At 37.8% G+C, this 19,176-nt stretch overlaps 1 protein-coding gene across 2 annotated transcripts in view; it reads right to left on the bottom strand.

Annotated features, from left to right (window-relative positions):
- CHST9 (carbohydrate sulfotransferase 9) overlaps window positions 1-19,176 on the bottom strand; it is a 280,265-nt gene that overhangs the window by 238,175 nt on the left and 22,914 nt on the right. For both annotated transcript variants that reach the window (XM_037727876.1, XM_017498122.2), the window contains exon 2: window positions 5,624-5,839. In XM_037727876.1, coding sequence (XP_037583804.1) covers window positions 5,624-5,744 — 121 coding nt within the window. In that variant the 5' untranslated portion in view covers window positions 5,745-5,839. The remainder of the gene's footprint in view (window positions 1-5,623; window positions 5,840-19,176) is intronic.

Here is a 19,176-nt window from a genome sequence, read left to right as displayed (position 1 = left end):
GGATATCAGAGATTGAAGATCAACTCAATGAAATAAAACGAGAAGGCAAGATTAGAGAAAAAAGAGTGAAAAGAAATGAACAAAGCCTCCAAGAAATACAGGATTATGTGAAAAGACCTAATCTATGCTTGATCAGTGTACCTGAATGTGATGGGGAGAATGAATCCAAACTGGAAAACACTCTTCAGGATATTATCCAGGAGAACTTTCCCAATCTAGCAAGGCAGGCCAACATCCAAATCCAGGAAATACAGAGAACACCACAAAGATACTCCTCAAGAAGAGCAATCCCAAGGCACATAATCATCAGATTCACCAGGGTTGAAATGAAGGAAAAAAATGCTAAGGGCAGCTAGAGAGAAAGGTCAGGTCACCCACAAAGGGAAGCCCATCAAACTCACAGCAGATCTCTCCCCAGAAACCCTACAAGCCAGAAGAGAATGGGGGCCAATATTCCACATACTTAAAGGAAAGAACTTTCAACTTGGAATTTGATATCCAGACAAACTAAGCTTCATAAGTGAAGGAGAAATAAAATCCTTTACAGACACGCAATCGCTGAGAGATTTCTTTGCCACCAGACCTGCCTCACAAGAGCTCCTGAAGGAAGCACTAAACATGGAAAGGAAAAACCAGTACCAGCCACTGCAAAAACATACCAAATGGTAAAGACCAATGATGCAATGAAGAAATGGTGTCAACTAACGGGCACAACAACCAACCAGTAACAAAAGGCAGGATCAAATTCAAACATAACAATATTAACGTTAAATGTAAATGGCTGAAATGTCCCAATCAAAAGACACAGGCTGGCAAACTGGATAAAAAGTCATGACCCATCAGTGTGCTGTATTCAGGCAACCCATCTCACATGCAAAGACACATACAGATAAAAAAGCAGGGGTTGCAATCCCAGTTCCTGATAAAATGGACTTTAAACCAACAAACATCAAAAGAGACAAAGAAAGACATTACATAATGGTAAAAGGATCAATGCAGCAAGAAGAGCTAACTATTGTAAATACATATGCAACCAATACAGGAGCACCCAGATACATAAAGCAAGTTCTTAATGACCTACAAAGAGACTTAGACTCCCACACAATAGTGGGAGACTTTAACACTCCACTGTCAATATTAGACACAGATCAATGAGATAGAAAATCAATGAGGATATCCAGGACTTGAACACAGATCTGGACGAAGAGGACCTAACAGACATCTACAGAACTCTCCACCCCAAATCCACAGAATATACATTCTTCTCAGTACCATATTGCACTTACTCTAAAATTGACCACATAATTGGAAGTAAATCACTCCTCAGCAAATGCAAAAGAACAGAAATCATAACGAACAGTCTCTCAGATCACAGTGCAATAAAATTAGAACTCAGGATTAAGAAATTCACTCAAAACCACACAACTACATGGAAACTGAACAACTTGCTCCTGAATGATGAATGGATAAACAATGAAATGAAGGCAGAAATAAATATGTTCTTTGAAACCAATGAAAATGAAGACACAATGTACCAGAAAATCTGGGACACATTTAAAGCAGTGTCTAGAGGGAAATTTATAGCAATAAATATCCACATGAGAAGTGAGCAAAGATCTAAAATTGACACCCTATCATCAAAATTGAAAAAAGCTAGAGGAGCAAGATCAAAAAAACTCAAATGCTAGCAGAAGACAGGAAATTAAGATCAGAACAGAACTGAAGGAGATAGAGACACAAAAAACCCTTCAAAAAATCAATAAATCCAGGAGCTGGTGTTTTGAAAAGATCAACAAAATAGACCACTAGCCAGACTAATAAAAAGGAAAAAAAGATAAGAATTGAATAGATGCAATAAAAAACAACAAAGAGGAGATCACCACTGATTCCACAGAAATACAAACCATCATCAGAGAATACTAAAAACAGCCCTATACACATAAACCAGTAAATCTGGAAGAAATGGATAAATTCCTGGACACTTGCACCTTCCCAAGACTAAACCAGAAATAAATTGAAACCTGAATAGACCAATAACAAGGTCTGAAGTTGAGGCAGCAATTAATAGCCTACCAGCCAAAAAATCCAGGTCCAGGCAGGTTCACAGCCGAATTCTACCAGATGTACAAAGAGGAGCTGGTACTATTCCTTCTGAAATTATTCCAAACAATACACAAAGAAGGAATCCTCCCTAACTCATTTTATGAGACCAACATCATCCTGATACAAAAACCTGACAGAGATATAACTAAAAAAGAAAACCTCAGTCCAATATCAGTGATGAACATCGATGCAAAAATCTTCAATAAAATACTGGCAAACTGAATGCAACCGCACATCAAAATGCTTATCCATCACAATCAAGTAGGCTTCTCCTAGGGATGCAAGGCTGGTTCAACATACCCAAATCTATTAATGTAATCCATCACATAAACAGAACCAAAGAAAAAAAACACATGATTATCTCTATAGATGCAGAGAAGGCCTTCGACAAAATTCAACAGCCCTTTATGTTAAAAACCCTCAATAAACTAGGTATCAGTGGAACGTGTCTCAAAATAATAAAAGCTATTTACAACAAACCCACAACCAATATCATATTGAACAGGCAAAAACTGGAAGCATTCCCTTTGACAACTGGCACTAGACAAGGATGCCCTCTCTCACCACTCCTATTCAGTATAGTATTGGATGCTCTAGCCAGAGCAATTAGGCAAGAAAAAGAAATAAAAGGTATTCAATTAGGAAAAGAGGAAGTCAAATTGTCTCTATTTGCAGATGGCATGATCATATATTTAGAAGACCCCATCGTCTCAGCCCAAAACCTCCTCAAGCTGATAAGCAAGTTCAGCAAAGTCTCAGGATACAAAATCAATGTGCAGAAATCACAAGCATTCCTATACACCAATAACAGACTAAAAGAGAGCCAAATCATGAGCACACTCTCATTTACAATTGCTACAAAGAGAATAAAATACCTAGGAATACAACTAACAAAGGATGTAAAGGACCTCTTCAAGGAGAACTACAAACCACTGCTCAATGAAATAAGAGAGGACGCAAACAGATGGAAAAACATCCGATGCTCATGGATAGGAAGAATCAATACCATGAAAATGGCCATACTACCCAAAGTAATTTACAGATTTAACACTATCCCCATCAAGCCACCATCGGCCTTATTCACAGAACTGAAAAGAAAACCACTTTAAACTTCATATGGAACCAAAAGACAGCCTGCATAGCCAAGACAATCCTAAGCAAAAAGAACAAAGTTGGAGGCATCACGCTACCAGATTTCAAATTAGTGTACAAGGCTACAGTAATCAAAACAGCATGGTACTGGTAACAAAACAGAGATATAGACCAATGGAACAGAACAGAGGTCTCAGAAACAATGCCACACATCTACAATCATCTGATCTTTGACAAAACTGGCAAAAACAAGCAATGGGGAAAGGATTCCATGTTCAATAAATGGTGTTGGGAAAACTGGCTAGCCATGTGCAGAAAGCTGAAACTAGACCCCTTCTTGACACCTTACACTAAGATTAACTCCAGATGGATTAAAGACTTAAACATAAGACCTAACACCATAAAAACCCTAGAAAAAAACCTAGGCAATACCATTCAGGACGTAGGCATAGGCAAGGACTTCATGACTAAAACACCAAAAGCAGTGGCAACAAAAGCCAAAATAGACAAATGGGATCTAATTAAAGAGTTTCTGCACAGCAAAAGAAACAATCATCAGAGTGCACTGGCAAAAAATGTTTGCCATCTACCCATCTGACAAAGGGTTAATATCAAGAATCTACAAAGAACTAAGCATATTTACAAGAAAAAAACACACAACCCCATCAAAAAGTGGACGAAGGATATGAACAGACACTTTTCAAAGTAAGACATTTATGTGGCCAACAAACATATGAAAAATGATTATCATCACTGGTCATTAGAGAAATGCAAATCAAAACCACATTGAGATAACATCTCATGCCATAGAATGGTGTTCATTAAAAAATCTGGAGACAACAGATGCTGGAGAGGATGTGGAGAAGAAGAAATACTTTTACACTGTTGGTGGGAGTGTAAATTAGTTCAACCATTGTGGAAGACAGTGTGGCGATTCCTCAAGGATTTAGAAATCGAAATTGCATTTGATCCAGCAATTCCATTACTGGGTATATACCCAAAGGATTATAAATCGTTCTATTATAAAGACACATGCACATGTATATTCATTGCAGTGCTGTTTACCATAGCAAAGACCTAGAAGCAACCCAAACGCCCATCAATAATAGACTGCAGAAAGAAAATGTGGCACATATACACCATGGCATACTATACAGCCATAAAAAACAAGGAGTTCGTATCCTTTGTAGGGGCATGGATGAATCTGGAAACCATCATTCTCAGCAAACTGACACAAGAACAGAAAACCAAACATTGCATGTTCTCACTCATAGGTGGGTGTTGAACAATGAGAACATGTGGGCACAGGGAGGGGAACATCACACACTGGGGTAGGTTGTGGGATGGGGGGCTAGGGGAGGGACAGCAAGGGGCAGGGAGGCTGGGGAGGGAAAACAATGGAAGAAATGCCTGATGTAACACCGATGGGGGGACAGAGACTGCTAACCACCATGGTATCTGTGTACCTATGCAACAACCCTGCGGGATGTGCACATGTACCCGAGAGCTTAAAGCATAATAAAAAAAGAAGAAAATGGTCCACAATTAGGGACAATCAAGAAATCATTCTTCTGTTTTTACTTTATTATCCTTAGCAGTAATAAGCTATAGTCTATTTTTACCGATGGGAACCATTGGAATTTCACAAGAACTGCATGTATAAATTTCTATGATATTCTAAGTCATTTACTTTATCATTATAAATATAATCATTTTAATAGTAATTGAGTGCCTCCAATGTGCAGCAATTGCAAACTGAATGACAAAAATACAACATGAGCATAGCAGGGATCAGTAAACTATTGCCTGTGGACCAAATCTGGCCTACCAGCTGTTTTTGTATATAAAGTTTTATTGGAACACAGCCTGATCCATTTGTTTACATGTAATCTATGGCTGCTTCTTGATATATTGGCAGAGTTGATAGTGGTAGAGATGGTATGGCCTGCAAAGATTAAAATATTTGTGATCTAGTCCTTTATAGAAAAGATTTGCCAATCCCACCTTTATAATAAAGGTGTTAAATGATTTTTGTACCAATTTTAAGTATCAACACAAATTAAGAAGGAATTAAAAGAGAGGTTGCTGTACATTCAGCTCCTTTTAGGCTTATGCCTGATGTTCCACGGACAAACAAGAAGTAGGATAAATGCTATACTTCTCTACAAGCAGTTCTTGCTGGGCTATGGGGGGCACTGCTATTCCCCACTGAGATAACAAAAGTTCCCATTGGTAAGCCACCAAACAAATGCCTACCAGAGCTGTATAATCTTCCTTCCTTTTAGGAGCTGGGAATTTTAGCTTATGACTCATTCTTTGTTGTTGAAAATATTGTGATTCATAATATATTAATAAGCATCACAACTAATTTAATTTAAAATAGCCATTATTGTTACAATTAAAACAGAAGAAAAAGCACACGTGTTACCTGTATGTTGTTCTTCAATCCAGACTTGCAAATACATGAAGAGGAGTAGCCCAGCTACTCCAAATATCAGCACAGAGAGGAAGACTTGTTTGGGGTTCATGACCATTTCAGATGGCTGCATTTCTCCTCATTTCAGAATCTGAAGACCACATGATTTGTTTTCCCATCAGGCATCAGTCTTTTCTTGTTCTTTAAGAGCCCATTCCATAAAGTAACCTAGAATTTTAAAAAGAAATCTACATTTTACATATCCTAACATCAATTCTCAAATATGGTATAAATATGCAGTATCTCAACAACACTGAAGAGTTAATGTGCATAGTAATGCTCTGAAGACAGAAAAGGCTGTAGTAGATGGTTGCAGAATGGCAATTTTCTGTTGTATACTTTATCTTATCTAAGGACTGTATTATCCTACAGTTAATGAGTAAGATTCTAACATTTAATTAGGCAAAGTCTGGCCAGACTTAAGCCCTCCTATACTGTAAAGTGTAAAGTAAGGTTTGGGATAACTTAGAATAATTTCAAGTAGGATGAATAACAGAATGGGTTGTTAAAGGGTGGGTTTTGCGAAACATGTTTGTAGAATTATAAGGAAAAATCACTTCATGTCTTAAGAATATATAAAGTTCAAAAATGGAAGGTATAATCTATCATTTTTCTCTCATATAAAGTAACAGATTTCTTCAATTGAAAGGACACATTTCAAATCCTTCAGAGGCATAAAAAGATAAATATTAAAAGGCCAGGATTCAAGGAACTCTCCCACAATAACATGAAATTATTGAAATCTACCTCAGATTACAGAACTCTACCTCAGTAATAAAGGGCTACTTAAAAAAATATACTGAAATGACTTCCTTTAGAACAATCTCATTTAATATAACATTAACCTTTTATTTTTTTTTTGAAAATCACATCCATTTTTCAGAATCTGATGAAAATGTGAGCCCTTTCCTTAGAAAAGTATAATCACACACAAAATCTTGCATAAAATGCCAAAGTGTTCATGTACCTTCACTGAAACCCACGTTAAAAATCCCTGTTCCCCAATGAGGACACATGGACGCAGGGAGGGGAACATCACACACCAGGGCCTACTGGGGGGTGGGGAGCAAGGGGAGGGAGGGCATTAGAACAAATACCTAGTGCATGCGGGGTTAAATCCTAAATGGTGGGTTGATGTGTGCAGCAAACCACCATGGCACATGTATACCTACGTAACAAACCTGCATGTTCTGCATGTGTATCCTGGCACTTAAAGTAAAATAAAATTAAAATTAAAAAACAAACAAACAAACAAAAGAATCCCTATTCCCAATGAACCATACAAAAGTATGCAGTAACCTGCATGGTGAGCGCACCTGGTTAGCAGCCTGGCTAATGGGACCAAGGTCATGGCTTTGTATTTAATGCTGGCCAGAAACCCTGGCTCTGTTCCTCGGCGACAGAACACAACTCCTCTGGGTGAGCTGAATATGTTTCTTCAATATGAAGATATCATGCACACTGCAGCATCTAGAAGTTATCTTTTCTATTCCATTGCCTCAAAATCTTTGAGGAGAGTCTTTGAGGGAAAATATTGATTTCGCCTGTTTAAGAGGTGTTTGATGGGGTGCCAGTTAAAAGTTAAAAACTGCTATGGGAAATTGCTAGGCTGGTTAAAGGATAATATTTAGTTATTCTTGGCAAAACCAATTTTCAGGGCTGGGCAAGGTGGCTCATGCCTGTAATCCTAACACTTTGGAAGGCTGAGGCAGGAGGATTGCTTGACCCCAAGAATTCAAGACCAGCCTGGGCAGCATAGTGAGCCCTGTCTCTAAAAAACATAAAATGTATTTTAAAATCAGCCCAGCATGCTGCCATGTGCCTATAGTTCCAGCTACTGGAGAGCCTGAGGTGGGAGAATCACTTGAGCCCAGGATGGTGGAGGCTGCAGTGAGCTGTGATCAGGCCACTGCACTTCAGCCTAGGCAACAGAGCAAGACTGTGTGTCAAATAAATAAATGAATGAAAATTAAAAAAAAAAAACACAAAAAACTGTAGCTGACATCCATGATACCACATTTAACTCTATGATTCTAGAATTGCTCATCTCTTAAAGGAGCTCACAAAGTGACCTGAGAAATAAGAGCATGAGATGACCCAATGGAAGCCCTCCTGTCAACCCTGAGTTCCTACAGTCCTTAGGGCTGGCATTTCCCTTGAGCCTGAAAGATTGTGGCTGCAGTGAGTGGTGATTGTGCCACTGTACTCCACCCTGGGCAACAGAGCAAGATCCCGTCTCAAAAAAATACAAAACAAAAAACCAATTCTCACACAAATGGGCTTCAAAGGTCATGTAAGAGGTCAGAATTAGAAGTGAATGTACTAAGTAATTAGAATGATTTCTTGATTAGAAAAAAAAGTCATCAAGCAGTTTAAAGTTTTTATGCAGAATGAGAAAAAATTCATGTCATGAATACTTCTTTTCCTTTTTTTTGAGATAGAGTCTCGCTCTGTCACCCAGGCTAGAATACAGTGGTGTGGTCTTGGCCCACTGCAACCTCCACCTCTCGGGTTCAAGCGATTCTCCTGCCTCAGCCTCCTGAGTAGCTGGAACTACAGCTACGAGCCACACCCAGCTAATTTCTGTATTTTTAGTAGAGACAGTGTTTTACCATATTGTCCAGGCTGGTCTTGAACTCCTGACCTCAGGTGACCCGTCTGCCTCAGGTTCCCAAAGTGCTGGAATTACAGGTGTGAGCCACTGTACCTGGCCTAAATATTTATTTTTCTTTATATATATACATACATTTTTAAAAAATTAATTAATTATTATTTTTTTTTTTGAGATAGAGTCTCGCTCTGTCACCCAGGCTAGAATACAGTGGTGTGGTCTTGGCCCACTGCAACCTCCACCTCTCGGGTTCAAGCGATTCTCCTGCCTCAGCCTCCTGAGTAGCTGGAACTACAGCTACGCGCCACCATGCCTGGCTAATTTTGTATTTTTAGTAGAGATGGGATTTCTCCATTGTTGGTCAGGCTGGTCTGGAATTCCTGACCTCAGGTGGTCCACCCACCTTGGCCTTCCAAAGTGGGATTACAGGTGTGAGCCACTGTGCCCGGCTTTATTTTTCTTTATATTTTAACTCTGACCTGGAAGGGGCCAGAGTAAGATCTGTTTGTCAGTGCTACTTAAGACACTTTCTCAAATCCACTTCTCTGAGTTCTGTGAGGAAGGGGAAACTGTTCACTAGTGCTTTTGAGGATTTTAGGCATTTCCTTGATTCAGGTAGTAAAGAAAGTTTTTAAATAAGTAGAAGAGCCGAGAGTATTATCATACTGCTTATTTGATGGGTGATACTTTGCTCTTATATTGAATCTAAACTAAAATATTATAGGCTTCAAAATATATGTAACAAAAAAAATTCCCAAGAGAGATTTACAGTTTGAGGTGTTCCAGATTGAATCCTCGAGGGAAGCTATGAAATGAAGCCAGCTTTCTCTTCTCTTGAGGCTGCCATTAAACAACGAACAGAAATAATTCCCAGGTACACAAGAAGATTCAGATAGGAGGAAACCAGTTAAACAAAATCTAGTACTAACCAAGAAATAGTTGTTTACAAGAAGAAAGAGACTTTTACAATCTGTCTACATAATTAAAACTTATCTCACAAGAGAAAAGGCTAGAAGAAAATTCATAAATCAAAGCAGAGCCACAAACCCACGGGAATGGTGGGTGTAAGAGCCAAAAGGAGTACTCCTTGGGGGTTTGCAGAGGAAAATTATTACCTAAGATGCTGGAAAAAGATTAAGAATTTGCCCTTCCTTTCTTCAGGAGATGTTACTATCCTCTGACATATCCTCCTGGGTGAGAAAGCAGTAGAAAACCCATAATTGTTATTATGGCAGATGTGAGTAGGATTGAGTGAATAAAGCCACAAGGCAGAAAGGCAATCTGGTGTAAAATGGAGAGATATGTTTGATTTTCTCCTATCTCAGTCCATTAACCCAACGTTGGCATTAGGAAATGGCTCTCATTAAACAAAGGTGAGATGGTAGGAGCAGCAGGATTGCTTTAAGCAAATCTGAAGGTCAGCTGTGATGGGAAAACACACCTATTTGGAGATCATATATCTATCTCCAAGCCTGAGGAAAAAGTGCAGACTACTGGAGATTGAAATTACTTGGAATAATGCTGCTTTATGTGTGAGCATTATACATTTCTACAGCCAAATGCTTCCTGTGTTTTGTATAACTCCTTCCTCTCCCTCTCATAAACACAATATCTTGAGCTTAATAGGTACTTAATAACTTGTTGCATTGAACTGAATTTGGAGCTCCAATAACAAAATACAGGTAATTGATGCTTTTTATAGTTGTATTTGTAAATCCTTAGTCCTAACCTCCAAATGAAGAAATAGGGAGAAATACTAAAAGATAGGATCTATGTTTCTTTGTTAAAAATATTTTTATTTGCACATCTTTTTATCTCTAACAATTATGAAAAGAAATATAATTATTTAATTCTGTCATCTCTTTTCCAAAAGTTTAAAAATTATTCTTTTAAGTAATTGTGGCTACAAACAGAAGTATATGGGGATTAAAGTATAGCAATACATTACTTGCTGAAGGCAATTTACATATAGGAAATTATGAATTTCCCAGTTTATGATTTTAGGGAAGGAGTGGTGGGGTTTTGGGGAAGGTCAGTGTGGACCAAATGATGCAGGCAGTTTAGCATGAAGAAACCAGGAGTCGGGGGCTTGCTGTTCCCAGAGCGTTGGTAGCCCCCTTCTCCCACCTCCCACAGCAGCTGCACCATCCTCTATCTCCTTCCCACTCTCTGGGTAAACAGAGACCATCAGGGATGAACTCAAATCCCTCAGTTTACTACCACCCCTTACAAGTTTACCTTCATCAGTCCACATCCACACATATTTGCCTCTCTCTCTGAAAAGCAAGAATCCTCACTTTTGCCTCTATCTTTTCCAGGTTCTGGTGAAACACAACTCCATCAACACCTCCAGTTTGATCTTATCCTCAACCTCTTTCCCCAGTGACTCCTTCCTCTGTAAAACCCTCCAGCAATCACCCCACTGCTATCACTCCCAGACAAGCTGCAAGACAGGTACTGACCTGACTGACTCAGTGCCTCGTCTCCTGTTCATTTCTCAATGCACTGCTGCCCAGGAGGGGGGAGAAGATGTAATGAGGACCAGAAGTTGTGTAAGGACTGAAATTTGTAATTCTGTATGTCATTTTTGTTTCTTTTTTTCCCACATATATGAATTTCCTGTTTGTATATCATACCCATTTTTCTTATTAATTTGTAGTTTTCTATGCATTGGAAATAGTAATTCTTTGACTACATTGACATTACAAAAATCTTCTTGTCTGTGATTTTTATCTCCTCCCTTCCTCCCACTTTTCCTTTGCTGGTGTGGTTGTTTGGTCATACAGAAGTTTTAAATTCATTTTGTCATTAGTTTTCTTTTTTGATTTACCAGCTAGAGCCTTGAAAGAAAACATGAGATAATTAAGGAGAGCTCAATAAATTGACTGCTTATAAAGATGTGGTCAGAGTTCAGGGACACCAGGAAGGGATAGAACAAGTACCTAGAGCAAGTTAACAGCAACCAATCCTAGTGGGGAAGAAACAGAGGTAGAGAGCTATTCCTTGAACCCAGAGAGAGCGGCTGAAAGAAGGATGGCTAATGGGAGCTGTTGCTCATTGTAGAAAGACGCAGACAAATGCCACAGCCAGGTATTAAGGGAATGAAAAGTATTACTACCCCATCTCAATTTCTTCCTGCCTTTAGAACTTCTGTCAGTCACTCCCATTTGTCAAACCCAACTAAGAGCCAGAGGACCAGGCAGTCCTTTGTTGCAGTCCCTTCCGTGAGCCTCTCAAGGCACAGGGAAGGGTAGGAAATGGGCAGTACTGTATCAAGCTTAGTTTGTGTTTGATGAATTTTCAGAGATAACATTCCTTATCTTCAAATCACAAAATTTGTCTATATTTGCTTTGAAAAGTTTTTAAGTTCTGTTTTATTATACTGAGTGCCTGAATCCACCTGGAATCTATTTTTTTTGTGTGCTTTGTAACATAACCATTCCATATGGATAACTAAAGTCCAACTCTGTTTATTGAGTAGTTTATCCTTTACTACTATTTTTTAATGGTGGTTTTGTTATTTATCAAATTCATATATATGTGTGTGTTTACATGGACACTGTTCTGTTCTATTGATTCAATACTATACTATATCTTTTTTTTAACTTTTAAGTTCAGTAGTATAATACAGGTTTGTTACATAAGTAAACTCATGTAACAGAGGTTTGTTGTCATCAAAAAATAACTAATGAGTACTATGCTTAATAGCTGTCACTCAGGTATTAAGCCTAGTACTCATTAGTTATTTTTTCCTGACCCTCTCTGTCCTCCCAACCTCCACCCTGATAGGCCCCAGTGTCTGCTGTTCCCCTCTATGTGTCCACGTATTCTCATCACTGAGCACCCACTTAGAACATGTGGTATTTGGTTTTCTGCTCCTGGGTTAGTTTGCTAAGTATAATAGCCTCTAGCTCCATCCATGTTCCCACAAAGGACATGATCTCATTCTTTTTTATGGCTGCATAGTATTCTGTGGTATAGATGTACCACATTTTCTTTATCCAGTCCACCACTGATGGGCATTTAGGTCAATTCCATGTCTTTGCTATTGTGAATAGTGCTGCAATGAACAAGCATGTGCATGATTTATATTATTGGATATAGATAGAATGATTTATATTATTGGGTACATCCAGTAATGGGACTGCTGAAGTTGTCCTGACAAACTATTTTCAGCTTTTCTTTTAACATTGTTTTTTTCTGAAACCCTTACTAAATTTTGAGACCTTTCAATACACCTTACAAAGTTTTCAAATACTCTGTCATTTATTTTTAAATGTTCCTTTTTTCTTAAGCTGTAATATGGGTAAATTCTTGTGAGCCATTTTGCAACTTAGCAATTTCTCTGTCTTAATCTATATCTTAGTGTTTATTTTGCCTGTTGTGTTTTTCCTAACACTGTATTTACTTCCTGCTTATTTTGTATTCACTTGCTCAAGTTTCATTTTTCTTTGCTTTTCAAGTTATATACCCTCTAATTGAAAATTATCTTTTATCTTATCTGTTTGCATATTTAAAATAAATTTCTAAGTTTTTGTCAGACTGCAATATAAAGGTTCAATTTTGCTTGTTGTTTCATGGCCTCTCTTTCATAGTATTATATTTATTTATGTTTTTGTAAATTCTGATGTTTACATTCATTTTAGTGAAAGGCTTTTGATTTTTTTTTCTTTTTCTTTATCTTCTTTTTCTCTTTGTGCACTTCCTTCCTTATCAAACAATTTTGCAGTTCCCTCCAAAATTCTCTTTGGGCTTTTGTTCAGAGCTAAGTTTTCCCATTGTTGGCTTGGTATCCCCTGACCTAGAGTGACATTGGTACTACTGTAGACAAGAGAGCTAGGCTGCAGATTAGCTGGTTTTCCAGTGCTTCTGTCTGTGTCTGAGTCTGTCTGCTTCTCTAAGACTAGCATATTCTAAACACTACAGCTCCAGGTGGAGATTGCTATCATTCTTTTACTTCCACCTTCTTTCTCATTGGGGCATAGATTGCCACCTGAGTGGCTGTCCTTGCTTTCAATCAATGAGTCTGCCTCCCAGCTCCTAGTTAGGAGTTAATCTTCTAGCTGTTCCAGCAGCTTCCAAATTTAAAGCCTAACAGGCTTACAATTTGAGCTTATTTCACCATTTTTGTTTGTTTACTTCTGTTCTTGATTTTGAGTCTGATTGGGTCTTCTTGTTTTTTCATTTTTAAATTTTATCTGCCTTTGGTTTGTTTGGGGAGCAGACTAGAATACCCAAATATAAATTCACTTCTCTTTCTTGACCAGAAATCTTCATGTAACTTTTCAGTCCTAATTTTCTTTGTAAAAACAGGTCAATAAACTCTGGCCTTTGTATCCAACAGCTTTACAAAATAGTAAGTAAAATAGAATGTGATGATCTTTTAGAAAACTATAAAAACAGTATGAAATTTATTATAAACACCTTAGTATAAATTGGCTTAAGGGGTTTAGATTTTCATTTGATAGGCTTGGTAGGCACATAAACATTCTGAAAATGTATTGTTTCTATCAACCATAGTGAAATTAAACTACGGTATGCAGTTTAATGATATTTAGTCAATTATGGCCATTGATTTATTTAAAGGGACAGAAACTGAGAGAGTCCTCATTTAAGTAAGTCATTGTTAAATATATAACAACCATTTATAGTAAATATTTACTAAATGTTTTTAATTAAACAAAGAATGTGACCGTTATCATTTGTTATTTCATTTACTAGTTTAGAATTTAAATAACCCTATTTTAATCTATTTTAATATTGTATAATTCCTGAAATTTTGTAATTATTTCTATATGTTTTCACTCAATTCTCCAAAAAAGTGGGATTGTTTAAACTTTTATATTGAGATAATTTTAGACTCACATAGAAGTTGTAAAAATAGCATGGAGTGCCTTCACACCTTTTATCCTTTTTTTCCTCAAATGATAACACCTCACATAAGCATAGTACAATTACCGAGACCAGGAATTTGACAATGGTGCATGTGGCAAGCAGAATAATGAGCCCCCTGAAAAGGTCCATTCCTAATCACTAGAACCTGTGAATATGAGACATTACATGGCAATGGAGAATGAAGTTTGCAGAGAGAATGAAGTTTGCTAATAGGCCAGCCTTAACATAGGGAGATCATTCTGGATCATCTGGGTGTACCCCATGTAATCAGTTTTGAAAAATGGAAGAGTGAGGCAGAGGGGGAAGTCAGAGTGATATGATATTAAGAAGGACTGGACTCATCTTTGTTCATTTGGGGGACAGAGAAAGGGATTCATGAGCTAAGGAATGTAGGTGGCCTCTAGCAGTTAAAAAAGACAAGGAAACAGATTTTACCCAAAGCTACAGAAAGGACCGCAGTCCTGCCGACACCTTAATTTTAGCCCCTGTTAGACTTTTGACCTACAGAACTGTAAGATAATACATTTGCATTGTTTTAAGCCACCAAATTTGTGATTATCTGTTATAGCAGCAAAGAAAACGAACACAGTACAATGCCATTTGCAAAGTATCATTTTGAAGGAAGACAGTGGAAAAATTGCTATGAATGGGCAAAATCATGCTGGGATTTTTTCACATATTTTTCAAATGGTTTCTCAGGTACAGTGTTTCGTTTCATGGTCTATTCCTGTAATAACTCAGCTGTTCACTATGTTTTGTCATATAGAACCAGAAATAAATTCTTTTTCTAGACACTAATTTATAGGTGCTTCCTTATACACCTTGTTGCTTTGATTTTTCTCTATAATTTATTTCAAGTATCTTCTACTTTTAGCTATTGTGATTAAGACTTAATTATAATTAAAATTTTTAACAAGGCAAGTCTTTGCCCTTATATTATTTGTTTTAGAAGAAAAAGTGTTAAACTCATATTTTACATTCTAGTATTCTGCGTAGAGTCTTTTTTGTTCTTGTTAAGCAACAATAGCCTACCTTTAAAGATTGCACAAGACTAAAACGAAAGGATCTTGTACACATTTGCATTACAGAGTGGAAAAACACAGAGGTTATTGTCAAATGATTTGTTCATCCCATCCCTCATCTGCCTGTTTACAATTCTAAAGATTTCAAAGTTTTAAAGAATTTCAAGGCATTAAATTTGGGTGAAAGAAAAATATTATATTTGACATTTGTTTAAACATAGTCACAAGAATATGTAGCATGGACTTACATGCCAGTCAAGCATCATCAGGATGAATGTTAACCAACGTAAATTGAGAATCATCATTGCATTAAGTAACATGTAAAGTACATCTGGACTCAAATTATATTTTTTTAAAGAGACCAGTTAAGATAGAGGTAGAAGATTTCAAAGGGAGCCCTTTAAAAAATTTTTGGAGTCCTGGGATCTGACTATGGTGGTACAAAAAGGTGGTAATTTGGGTGGTAATATCTAAGATAACTTGAAGGAGTTACCAGTGAGGGATGTGTATGATGAGCTAAGATAACTATGGATTGGGTAAGTCAGTTAGCAAGTCAAATGAAATTATGAAGTTTTAGTTATGTTATAATTAAGAAGTGCTAAATAAAAACTCTTGAATAAAGACCATGATTGGGATCCATTGTGGTGTAACCAATAGAAATAAGCAGGTTACAAGCAAGAGCAGAATTAAAGGATACTGAAGTGGATGCTGTGTTGCTGCTCTAATATCCATTCTGCTCCTCTCTGTAGAAGACACATGGTTTAGAATGGATTGCCCCACCTTCAGTTCCAGCAATGGGCCTGAAATAGTTTAATCCCAACAGTGTAATCCTATGTTCTTTGTTAAAATAATTGGTTCAGCAATGATCACTTATATTAGTTTCCTATGACAGCCTTAAATTACCACAAATCTGGTGGCTTAAAACAACAGAAATTTATTCTTACAGTTCTGGAGGCCAGATTTCTGAAATCAAGCTCTGATTAGGTTCACACTCCCCTTGGAGGCCAGGTCAGAATCCACCTTGCCTCTTTAGGTTTCTAGTGGTTCCAAGCATGTGGTTTCGTAGATCTAGACTCTGCCTCCCACTTTACATGGCCTTTCCTCTCTCTCTCTTTGTCTCTCTCTCTCCGTCTCTCTCTCTCTCTCTGTGTCTTCTCTTCTGACCCTTAACTTAATTACATCAGCAAAGACTGTTTTAACAAATAAAATCACAAGTTCTGGGTGTTAGAATGTGGACATATCTTTTTGGGGTCACCATTCAACCCACTACACCAGGTGACTCAGGGCTTCCTAGGCTGCAGTGATTGTTTTGTAGGTGATCTGAGAATGAAGCTCAGAGCTTCAGTTGAATGGTTATGGGAAGTAATATTTTATCTCGCAGTGAATGTGAATAAGAAAGCATGTGGTTTCTGCTGTTGCTGGCAGCTCTCTGGCTGCCTTAATGGAAGCCAGCCTGAAAAATAAGCCAGCACAGAGGAGGCTCAGCTGAGAAATCTGCAGCAAACGGAGGAAAAGCTCTGACTGGACCCCGACTAGACCCACCCTACCTCTGAATTTGTAAATTAAGCAAGCCAATAAATTTTTATTTCTCAATTTTATTATGAAGCAATTTTAAGATATAGTGAGGGAACTAAAGGATAAGCTATAGTTAGGGTACAGCAGTTTTTGCATGATAATCAGAAATAAATGAAAATAAATATGCTAATATTGCTTAAGCAGTTATTATATTCTTGGTGCTACTACTCTAAGCATTTTATATTGATTATTTAACTTAATTTTCACAATAACCCTGTTTTCTTTTCAGACAAGAAATCTCATTTAACCACACGGTCAAATTCAGGGTTCAGGGAGAGATGAGGTAAGAGGTACAGGTGAAGACAGAGCACAGAGGGCCTTGGTGGCCAAACTACGGTGATTACATTTGCTCTGTGGACAAGAAGAATGAATAGATTTGTGCTGTGGACAAGGGAGTGGAATGATCGGCTTTGCTTTTGGGCAAGATCACTCGGATGAGGTGTGCAAGCTGACTGAAAATGAAGAAGACCACAGATATTCAAGCCAGCAGAATAGCCATTGGCCAGGGAATCACCAGAAAAGAACTATACTAGATTATATTCCAATAAAAAATCTTTGTGTCCTTTTGTTTATATGCACATCTTCTCACCTTGTCCTTGGAGGAGGTTTATCACAGCGGTTCAGTATGCAGATTCTGGAGCCTGACTGCCTGAATTCAAATCAACACCTTGACCACTTATTAGCTTTGTAACACAGCTCATTAAGTAATCTCTATGTGGTTGGGTGTGATGGCTCATGCCTGTAATCCCAGCACTTTGGGAGGCTGAGGAGGGTGGATCACTTCAGGTCAGAAGTTCAAGACTAGCCTGGCCAACATGGTGAAACCCTGTCTCTTCTAAAAATACAAAAATTAGCCAGGCGTGGTGGTGTGCTCCTGTAATTCCAGCTACTTGGGAGGCTGAAACATGAGAATCCCTTGGGCCTGGGAGGCAGAGGTTGCAGTGAGCCGAGATCGTGCCACAGCACTCCAACCTGGGCAACAGAGGGAGACTCTGTCTCAAAACACACACAAACAAGGTAACCTTCATGTGCTTCAGTTTTCTCACATCTAGACTGGGGATAATAAAAGCCCCTACAATGTGAGGCTGCTGCAAAACAAGTTAGTACCTAAAAAATATCTAGAAGAATGCTTTGTCCATAGAAATGATCTACAATGTTAAGAAGTTAATATCTTTATATTCCAGATGCTTAGCACAGGGACAGGTACACTGTAGGTAATCAGTAAGTCTTTGTTGAAAGATTGGATAATTTTACTTCAAAAGATAATCTATTTTTACTGTTAGAGATGTTTATTCTTTCAATTTGTGCTCATTCAAATCAATCAATAAACACCTATCAGGCCCATGTATGACTAAGGCCCTGTGCTAGACAATGTGGTAAAGGCAAAATGAATAAGATTTAATACATGACCTTCATTAGAGAATATCCGAACATATCTCTTTTTTTAAATTTTTTTTTTTTTTTGAGATTTTGCTCTTGTTGCCTAGGCTGGATGCAATGGCACAATCTTGGCTCACTGCAACTCTGCCTCCTGGGCTCAAGTAATTTTCCTGCCTCAACTCCCAAGTCCACCCCATCTTTTAGTAGAGATGGGGTTCCACCATGTTGACCAGGCTGGTCTCAAACTCCTGATCTCAGGTGTTCCTCCTGCCTCAGCCTCCCAAAGTGCTGGGATTACAGGCATGAGCCACAGCTCCAGGACTGAAACTATCCTTTTATAATTTGTATAGGTTGTTCTAGTTGAGCTTTCTAGAACAACTTATAACAAATCTGTCCTTTCCTTTACATGAAAGATTTTCCAATTATTGAAAACAATTATCCTGTCTACATTTAATCTTTTTTACTCCAGGATAAACAATAAATACACACAATTCCTTCAGCCATTTTGTATGGGACATGGTTTAGGAGCATTCAATCAGTTTAATCATCCTCTGCAGACATATTCTAGTTTGCTAATGCCTTTCTTTAAATCCAGGGCTCAGAAATAGATACAGTAATCCAAGCATGATCAAATGGATAGATAGTGTTATGAGAATCAGCACCATAAAATGGTGGCTAACCTTGAATGCATCCACAGATAAAATGGGAGAATAAAACAGGTTACAGGTTAGAGCCTTTGGGGATTCTTTCAGTTCACATGACAGGAAAATGCAAGATATAAAAAATAATTCAAAGGAAAAGATCATGAAGAGGGAAACATATCATAAAAAAGGTTATTAAGAAATGAAGATAGGATATTATTAAGCAATATGCACGAAAACAAACTTTTCATATGTATTAATAAACAAGTACAAGGAAAGGATTTAAGGAACAGTAGGAATTAGGGTTAACTATGAAATATGCCCCCCCCAAGAAAAAACAGTGAAAAAAGATGAGCCTGAAAAGATGATTTAGTCAGTGTG

This window comes from Cebus imitator, unplaced genomic scaffold (genome assembly GCF_001604975.1).
Source record: "Cebus imitator isolate Cc_AM_T3 unplaced genomic scaffold, Cebus_imitator-1.0 Scaffold12, whole genome shotgun sequence".
NCBI classification, from domain to species: Eukaryota; Metazoa; Chordata; class Mammalia; order Primates; family Cebidae; genus Cebus; species Cebus imitator.
The sequence above is the reverse complement of the archived record's forward strand: the minus strand, read 5'-3'. Positions and strand labels throughout refer to the sequence as shown.